Source organism: Chanos chanos, chromosome 12 (assembly GCF_902362185.1).
Source record: "Chanos chanos chromosome 12, fChaCha1.1, whole genome shotgun sequence".
In the NCBI taxonomy this organism is placed as follows: domain Eukaryota; kingdom Metazoa; phylum Chordata; class Actinopteri; order Gonorynchiformes; family Chanidae; genus Chanos; species Chanos chanos.
This window is the reverse complement of record NC_044506.1, coordinates 6795106-6804628: the sequence shown is the minus strand read 5'-3', so window position 1 is coordinate 6804628 and position 9523 is coordinate 6795106. Positions and strand designations below refer to the sequence as shown.

Sequence of the window (9523 nt, the reverse complement as noted above, 5' to 3'; positions counted from 1 at the left end):
TTGGAAATGATGGTGCTAAAGTTTAGGGCTGTTTGTTTTAAGTGTGGGATGACTGGTTCACTCCGGGAGGTAAAAGCTTATTCTCAAAGTTCTGTAAATATCACTCTAATAATATAGGAAATTACTTGTAGTTAGCAGTTCACAGAGTGCTCGCCTATATCCATATATTTAAAAACTTCTGTGAAAGATTCTGACAGGTTTTTGATATTGGGCATAATACTATACCGGTCTACAGAACAATTTCCAGTCGACTTGATAAATGGAAATGTATTTTTCAGGCAAAATAAAAACAACAACAACAACAAAAATGTTTTAGGAGCAGCTCATTTGGGTTAAAAAGTACATGATAAATTCATTAATATTGTTTTAGTTTGTTATGTATTAATATTGTATAGTTTTGGTCAGCATTACGAGAACCCTTCTCTGTCTCTCTCTCTCTCTCTCTCTCTCTCTCTCACACACACTCACACACACACAAATAAATTATTATAAATTTAAAAAGATGATGTGTCCCTTTTAGACCAGGCTAGTGTACTGTCTCTGTCAAAGATCAGCATTAATACGTGGTATTCAAAAGATGAATTCATCATCCCTAATATCCAACTCTATGTCATTGCTTTGCGTGTGTGTGTGTGTGTGTGTGTGTGTGTTGCCAGGGTGAACATAGAGCAACAGTGAAAAGGCCAAAAGGAGCTTATGAAACCTTGCAGTCCTGTAAATCCTGAAATGCTTATTTAGATGGTCAGGTATTTTTCTTTTGAGTGTTGATTCAGTGTTGTCAAACCAGTATGCTGTTTGGTCTTGGTCTCTGGACATTGTTAGACTCTGAAGGAGGAAATGTTATGTCTATTTACAAATGCAAACAGGTTCAAACCAGCACAAACTCGTTTTGTTTTATGTTTTCCCTGAGCAACCATTTGTCTTTATTGACTTTATTACATTGCACCATATTGTCAAACACCATTTTTTGTTGTGTGTTTTTAACATACTGTGTGTACAAAAACAAAATCGTAATAAATTATCCCACGATAGTAATTACCTTTCATTTATTTATGTGCGGCTTCTGTACAGAGTATAAAACTGTAAAAGTTCCTTCTTCTTCTTTTTTTTTTTTTTTTAAATGTTTCTGGTCAAGAATTATCTGAATGACAAGACAGAATCATCATTTTTCTCCCAAGCAAATCAATGTATTAAATCCTTAAGTTAAAAAAAAAAACAACAGGTGGCACACCTGTGCCTAGGGAGAATCCTGCTTCTTCACACACACACACACACACACACACACACACACACACACACACACACACACACACACATACATACATATATATATATATATATATATATATATATATATATATATATATATATGAGAGAGAGAGAGAGAGCTAGATAGATAGATAGATAGATAGATAGATAGATAGATAGATAGATACTCACACATATATATGTGTGTGTGTGTCTGTGTGTGTGTGTATCTGCACACGAAGGATTCTCCTTAAACACATCTCATTCATATTAAAAAAACCCATTAGTGTAAACACAGTTTAGAAACATTCACCAGATATACCTCGTGTCGCATTTCAAGAATTTCAGCCTTGTATTTTTTTTTTCTCTGTCTTTAACTTTGCATATATTTCTTTAAGTGGAGGATTTGAAACGCCTGAGTCCATCACCAGCCTCTGAACATCTGAATTTTGTTTTTGGTGAAAAGCTGCAGCGCTGTGTCATACTCAAAATTTCCACCATGTAAACCTGTGTGATAGTTACTACGAATCGCCTCAAAATAATGATGCCAGTTTCCGTTTTTATCAGCTCCAAACCCAAACACATTAACCTAAGACAGAGCAGGAAGAAGAACAAAAAAAGACAATCAGGTATTATGATTACAAAACCACCTCAACAACAGTCACGACTTAAATTAGTCGTTCAGTGTGTGTTCATGAGATACGCGTGAAAGAAATGAATATATTGTAGTGTTTCTTTAGCAGTGTTAAAGCCATTGTCGATTTGATGTTGTCTAAAGGATGATGAACTTGGTAATATTTATCAACGCTTGCAAATAAATTTAAAATTTGAATGGATGCATGGGTAGAAACATGGATGAATGAACTGGTGAATAAATAAATTAACTGGATGAAAAAGAGCTTACTTCATCACAGATGTGCAGAGCCAACGCTAGAGTGAGAAAGCCAGTTGACGGATACCCGCCGTGTTTCTGCAACCAGGACTCGTGAACGTATTTCATAAACGCAGGGTGGAGAACCATCACCTGGAACATAAACCGAAGGATAAACATCTCTTCTTTTCTTTTTTTTTCTTTTTTTTTAACGAAGGATCGCTCATTTTGTTTGATGTATTTGATCATCACGACTAAGATTCGGTTTTTCATGAGATAAAAAAAAAAAAAAAATGTCAGTTAAATGGTCAGTCTGTATTTCAAAAAAAAAAATTCAAACTCAAAACTAACATAAAAATTGTTACAGCACAAAAAATGAATAAATAAATAAATAAATAAATAAATAAATAAAAATAATAAACACCCTAATTTAACACAAAAAAAACTATCTGAAACTGTAAACTAGATTAAATAATTGTGTCGGTTTGGTTTGATGTTACTTTAAATAATATACTGTCACAGAACTGCGAATCCTCAGAATGCCAGAAGTTCTGCTGAACTTACTTTGTCCCTGTTAGCCTGTATTGTGGGTCTTACTCTTGTGTATGTCCTGAGAACCAACACAGAAAAAAAGAAAGAAAGAAAGCAATGAACAATAGCACACATTACTGAAACGTGTGTCAGGAGCCTGACATTAATGTGTTAGTTTTAGGAAATGACATGGTAGAAGAAGTTCAATTTGTCTTCAAGAGCAATAAATTATTTTTGTATGAAACAAAATCTCACAGAAACAACTCTCTCACACACACACACACACACAGAGGGGAGTACTGGGAAAGAAATTTGTGCACAGTATATGCAACAGTCAGTTACAGTTCCCCAACTGCAAATGTTTATCACATTTTGTCTCATGTTTTAAGGTGTTTTAAGGTGAGGGTTGATAGATGTAGGCTACTAAACAAGTATGATATGGGCAGACCACAGTGGTACTCAATATACAACATATAAATGTAGAATGTAGCACCACATAGCCTATGTATTATTATTATTAACATTATTATTATTATTATTATTATTATTATTATTATTATTATTATTATTATTATTATTGTTGTTGTTGTTGTTGTTGTTGTTGTTTGTATATTCACATGAACGAAAGTGAAAAGGGAATATGAGTTTAAATGAGCCATTTTGACAATCCTGCAGAGATTTTGGGATCGTTGCATTATTTTTATTTTTTTCATTTATTTACTTGTTCTTAAATACATAGGCTTACAATCTCTTAAAAGATGTAGCTCATTAGATTTAGCACGCTAGTCCTAGCTGGTAGTGATATAGTCTTCTGTTGTTGACAGGTGATTCCGAATGTATTGAAAGTCTTTTGCAATGGAAAGTAGCAAATGTCTATTCCAGGACATGTTTCAGTAGGCACAGACTTATATTGTAATATGCCATCAGCATGGCTTCAGTAGTAACAAGTAACCTATCAGCAGGGTCGTTTTGTGACCACAAGTTACAGCAGTTTTAACTGAACATGTAACCTAGCCTATAATTTAACATACATCTTACCGCTTCAGTCTGGCATTGCTGGCCATGCTGACGCCAAACAGTATGTCAATTTTTTTTCTTTTTTTTTTTTTTTTTAAACATTTGGAAGCCTGTGCCTCCAATGCCTGCTTCCTTTTTTTCTCTCATTTTTTCAGCCCCTCCTTTACTTTTTGACATTCTCTTGTCCATGGCTTCTGTTGGTCATCTCACTGCTGCGCACCACTTTTGCATTAGTCTAGAATGTTAACGCACATTAGCGAACTTGGTTGTGATTGGCCAGTGAGCCCAGTTCCGGAACACTCACGCAGCCAGTGAGCCCAGTTCCGGAACACTCACGCAGCACATTCTAATGCGCACCCTGAATGACAGGAACAGGGCTGGTCAAGAGACCGACAGGGCCAGTAAAAACGTTATGGATTTTTTCAGTAGTCCGCCGGCCCACCAATGCAGCAGCCCACCGAAATTTTCCCCGGTATACCCGAAGACCAGTACACCACCGCACACACACACACACACCCACACACACACACACACACACACACACACACACACACTTTTACAGTAGTAAATCATAGTTGTAGTTGTATATGTTACATATTAATAACGTACATAAACCATAAAAATAGAAAAACAGATAAGTCATCTTGTTAATACTGGAGGATATTGAGTTTGTACTCACTGTGTGATGTCTTTAGTGGTAAATGCACTGATTAGCCACTGGAGGTCTAAAGTCTTAAATGCAAACAGCACCAGATGAGTGGAATTATCCACATCCACTGCACTCTCAGGATAAATGATACGATGAGTGGTTTTGGACCCAACATCTTTCTCAAAGCCCTTAGTGGGCGCACGGTTCATCCTTAAAAGAAAAAAAAAAAACTCTCAATGAAAGTTGCTGCATCCAAAAACAGGGCAAAGATCAATCCAGTGGTGGAACATTTGAGAATTGTTTATTTGCAAGTCAAATTTCTTTCAAATAAGGTGGACAGTGCACAGGGAAGTATGAAAATCATACATGCACAACACAGAAAAGCATGTTGTTTGCATGTACAACATGCAAAATTTCAAGGTGGAACAGAATTTTGCATAAAGCGCTTAAGCGAGTGGATTGATTTATAAGGAACACCCATCCACGTGCCATGATGCTATAGAATTCCATCAGAAAAATATAATTTTACAAATTCTTTTTTTTTTTAATGTGACAGTCAGTCACGCAATGTCACACTCAGCTCTTACAGTGGAGGTTTTCAGTATATATATATGTGTGTGTGTGTGTGTGTGTGTGTGTACGTATGTATACTTGTTTGTTTGTTTGCTCGTTCGTCCAAAATACAATCAACCTCAGCGCAGGCTGTCATACCTTAAGACGAAATCATGCGAGTCTATAAGATTTCCGTAGTGAGATCCTAGGATGTTCCCAGAATTCCCTACAACAGCACAGGTCCTGCAGCGGTCAGGCCCGGCGTCCGTGTATTGTGCGTTGTCTGGGAAGAGTTTGAAAAGTTTCTCTATCACTGCAGTGTAGTTGGCTCTGTGTGAGGCATACTGCAGGCTCTGATCACAAAAGACAAGACAGTGTGGAAATTCTCTTACTGTTGCGAACACTCCACATAAAAACATTAAATTTGACTTTCAAATGAAAGGGTATAGCAATGTAATCGTGACGTGCATGCAGGTAACTGAAATGCGATTAGCTTACCTGCCACCAATTATAAACCTCTTTAGTGAGCGCACTGTTTTTCTTGGTCAGCAGTGGTTGAATGGACGGCTTGTATCGCTGAGTGAACCAGGGATCATCACCCTCCATGCTCATGCAGAATCTGCACGCGCACTCTGTGTTGCTTTGCAGATACTCAAACGTTTGAATGAAGTCCGTGTGATAATACATGTACATGAATCCCGTGAGCGCGAGGGCAGCAAGCATAAGTGTGGCTTGCCGTGCGCCGAAAAGCGTCATATTCCGCTTCGTTGGATGTGCGCTGTATCACTGGAACTGGCCTGATATCAAAGGAATTTCTTCATGAAGTATCTGTTGAAGATGAAAAGGCATATGAATATTGTTCTGCTCTGATTTTTTTCTTTTATATCCTGCACAAATAAACTAAGGAATGAGATCTGGAGGAACCGTTTCTACTCTTCTTACGAAAATGAATGTAATGAATGAGTTATGCTGACACCATTAAAACGGAATACAATTCCTATACCCCTTTTGCCATAAACTGAATCCAACAGCCCATTGTAAATATTGTATTTTAGGAATTACATTTAATTTAATCTTTGATTAAATTTAATCTGAATTCTCTCTCTCTCTCTCTCTCTCTCTCTCTCTCTCTCTCTCTCCTTGGGTAGTAAAGAATCAGGTGTAATCGACAGTGGCTCACAGTCGGAAAATTCTTTAGAGTTGTCTAGAGTCGAGAACAGTTTGATTGTGTTGGTTGCGTCGAGCACTGCATCCTAAACTGTCATTTATTATACTGTAAGAAAACATTCAACCTATTCAACTTCGACTCAACTAGGGTAGACTAGTATTAGTAGTGTATCTTAATTTTTCCTCAGTGACGCAAATTCAAGTGATCTGAGAGAAAATGAGGCGAAAAGTTCCTTTAAGTTGGAAAAAAATGCAATCTGTGGTGTTTTAATTGCCTAAGTGAGGGCGTTGTGTGAGGGGATCTCATTAACTGCGCCAGTGACATTAATTTATTAACACCTGTATTAAAAAGGGTGTCTCCGTAAGGAACACAAAAAGTTTATCCGTAAAGTAGAAAGATAAAATTTAATACAGATACGCTTTGCTGTGAAGTATCGCTGCAAGCTTTTTCTCTCTCTCTCTACCTTTTTAGTACATTTTGTGCTTTTGCTCGATTAGTCTGTTGTGACTGAATGCACTGCCGAGCGCCGAATGCATGCGACGCCCCCCCGCATCCTCACCCTCCCACATAAAGAACAAGACAAACCTGTAAGCGTTCTATTTGCCTTGGTAAGAGCCCATAGCCTGAGGGCATTAATAAAATTCAGTTAAATTTCGCTCGTTTCACTAAAACATTGAATAAAAAAACTGTCGTCGTAATGCATTTTTATCTGCAAAAAAGGATGCGAGAAAATACCCACATTGGTTGACTAAAAATCAAATTTCGTGACTTACCGCTTAAACTCAGATGTCTGTTAATGATGGTGTATATCTAAATTCAAATTCTTTAGCCGCTGAAAGCTGTCTTAAAAGACCACCAGCGCGTTGAGAGGAAAAAAAAAGTGTGTCAGGGCCTCCACTACGTTTTTGAAATGTTAACGTTCATGAGAATCGCTCAGCAAAAATACCAACAGGTTGGTTTTGGTGCCAGTGTGGGGTGTCGCAAGTGTGGGTTGGGCCATAGCAAGACAGGTATGATCAAGCCTTCAGTCATTGTTCACAGCAATGCAAATTTAAACGACAACCAGTATAAATACGGTGCCTTTCGGGGGTCAGGTTCTCTCACTGCCCATTTTTTTGTTAATTACACAGTAACATAATTCTGGTCCCTTTGACCGTTTTCTCATGCCCTGAATATATAAATACCTGAACAAACCTGTCTTGACCATGCGTGTAAAGCTCAATATCGAATTCCCTCAGCCCAGGCCTGACAAAACATGTTCAGAGGCACTTAAATAACCTACCTTCATTTTGCCTTTGTAATTTTGGAACTAATGTCACTCCGAACCGAAAACAGTCCAAGTTACTTCATTCGTCTCCTGAGCACAGATGCGTCTCATGCGTCACTTAACAAACCGCGCGCACAGCTTTGGGTATGTCAGCAGTCTGGCTTAACCTAAAAGTCAGCCCCTGTACTCTCTACGAGGGGCAGACCCATTGTGTTATATCATACTCCTTGTTCACATCATGAACTGACGGCAAAATGCCTTAACATCCGAAAAGACCAGTCCCCGTTTCCTTTCATTCAAATTGACAAGAGATCGACAGATCTGCGGCAGGTGTGATGGAACTCCTGTGTCTGGATGGTAAAGTTTGCTGTTGGTGTCATAAAAACCGGCTACCGGCCAGTCCGTGTTCCCAGTCTGACGTAGGGCACATAGGCATGTCGAAAGTCCCATTACTCACGAATGACTCTCTCAGGATATCAGAGCAGTTTCATCATGCCTTGGTCTAGAAACACTGAACCGGTTTTACTTCAGAAAAAAAATGACAGACTGAAAAAGGAGACCAAACTCGAAGTCTGTAAAATGTAAAATTTGGCAGACTTCTTCTGTTTGAAGTTCTTTTAAAAAAAATGTTACTTAATTTGTTTGTTAAAGGCAATCAGCTGCTGAAGTTAGCTTTTTCCCCTAATTTTTTAAATTTTTATTTATCTCAGTCAAATTGACACTGCGGAATAACTTGAGATAAAAATACAATGGGATGAAGCAGGAGACAGAAAATGGCCCCAACTCAAAAAACTAATAAAGAATGTCAAATCTGACCCTTATATAGTTCCCTAATTCAGAATATTAGTATGAACGGCATTGAGACCCTTGGCAAAAAAAGAAAAAGAAAGAAAGCAAAAAGGACTTTTAAAGCAGTGAATATTATTATTTCACATACCTCCCCACACAGAAAATGATAGTGTATTTCAAAATAAGAACAGAAATATTGCACCAGTATAAATTAATTCTAATACACAACTTAAATTAAAAATGAAAATACAACTTACATTGAATTTCGGAGCCCAGATGTGGCACAAAATTGCGCTCACGGGCAGTCCAGTGGTTCTCCATATCCTACAGTTACATGGTCCTGTTTGGTGAACGGTAAAAAGGTGTCACTCTTAAGGGGAGATGTTTGGGAAATGGAGGTAGAATATGACTTCCCTCCTTTTTCCTCTTCTTCTTCCACTCGTCCCTCAGCAGAAATGACACGGAGGCCAGCTCTCTCTTACTGAGAAGTAGGTAAATGTTTTGGGGGTTTTTTTTCTTTCTTTCTTTCTTTTTTTTTTTTTTTAACAGGGACGGCTTTGACGTGTACTTTTGGGAGTCACTCACATGGGTGAGTTTCAAGGTAAGGAGATGACTGAAATGTTTTACTCCGGAGTCTTCTGTCATTTTGCGTGGTATTGTTTTGAGTGTTTTATACAGGAGGTGCTCACCAGTGGGATTTTGCGTGAAGTGAGTTATAAACATACTTAAATTGAATGGTCTTCAATGCTTCTGAGAGAATACAGACTGAATGTATTTCCCTTGGTCAATGATTACTGAAATACTAACATTTGTACAGTCAATATTGCTACACACAGAGTTATGTTAGGATGGTTCAATATATTAGGTTTAATATGTTCTCAAAAGAATGTACAACACCATTACGGTACTGAGAAAGCATTGCTTTGTTTGTTCATAGACTTTTTTTTTTCTACCTGGCCTATTTGCTTAACTTTGGGAGTTGTTTTCTCAAATTGTTATGTTGTTTTGTTTTTTGCTTTTTCCCTGTGAACCTGGGGTTCATTTAAAGCTTATGTTAGATGTAGAACATGGCATCAGTGTGATTTCTAGAGTGCATTGCTGCTGCTTTTCCTGTACTTTCGAACTGTTTCCTTCATTAAAAAAACAAATAAATAAATAGATAAATAAATAAATAGATGAATAAATAAATAAAGCTGCATCTTAAAGGAGGTCCTTACTGCAGACCAAGAGTTCTTCCCAAAGTACTTAATCTTAAATTGTCAATTCAGGAAAAAAAACAAAACAAAACAACAGAACAGCACAGCACAGAACACAGCAAAACAAAAAATAAATAAATAAATAAATAAACAAACTGGAATCCAATAAAGCGAAGTTGATGCAAACAGAGAAACTGACAGCATGCTCTTGATTTTATTTTTTGTTTGTTTGTTT

General features: G+C 37.4%; 1 protein-coding gene across 3 annotated transcripts; it reads right to left on the bottom strand.

Annotated features, from left to right (window-relative positions):
* Positions 1 to 1408: 1408 nt before the first annotated feature.
* On the bottom strand, positions 1409 to 8601 carry LOC115825672 (CMP-N-acetylneuraminate-beta-galactosamide-alpha-2,3-sialyltransferase 1). Of its 3 annotated transcripts, none has more exons than XM_030789460.1 (7): positions 8350 to 8601; positions 5367 to 5696; positions 5028 to 5221; positions 4347 to 4526; positions 2684 to 2729; positions 2153 to 2272; positions 1409 to 1837 (listed from the first exon to the last, which is right to left on the bottom strand). In XM_030789460.1, exons 2-7 carry the CDS (start codon positions 5622 to 5624, stop codon positions 1673 to 1675), a joined length of 963 nt encoding a protein of 320 aa, XP_030645320.1. In that variant the 5' UTR covers positions 5625 to 5696; positions 8350 to 8601; the 3' UTR covers positions 1409 to 1672. The 3 variants fall into 3 exon arrangements, with proteins under 3 accessions (XP_030645320.1, XP_030645322.1, XP_030645321.1); XM_030789462.1 differs by lacking the exon at positions 8350 to 8601 and adding an exon at positions 7319 to 7934; XM_030789461.1 differs by lacking the exon at positions 8350 to 8601 and adding an exon at positions 6810 to 7281.
* Between the last annotated feature and the right edge of the window lie 922 nt (positions 8602 to 9523).

Bases quoted from the DNA above. Each gene is read 5' to 3' on its own strand.
- LOC115825672 (XM_030789460.1), bottom strand. From the start codon at position 5,624: ATGACGCTTTTCGGCGCACGGCAAGCCACACTTATGCTTGCTGCCCTC. The intron at 5,222-5,366 runs GTAAGCTAATCG...TTTTGTGATCAG, and splicing joins AGGTTTATAATTGGTGGCAG to AGCCTGCAGTATGCCTCACA. The intron at 1,838-2,152 runs GTAAGCTCTTTT...GCTCTGTCTTAG, and splicing joins CTCTGCACATCTGTGATGAA to GTTAATGTGTTTGGGTTTGG.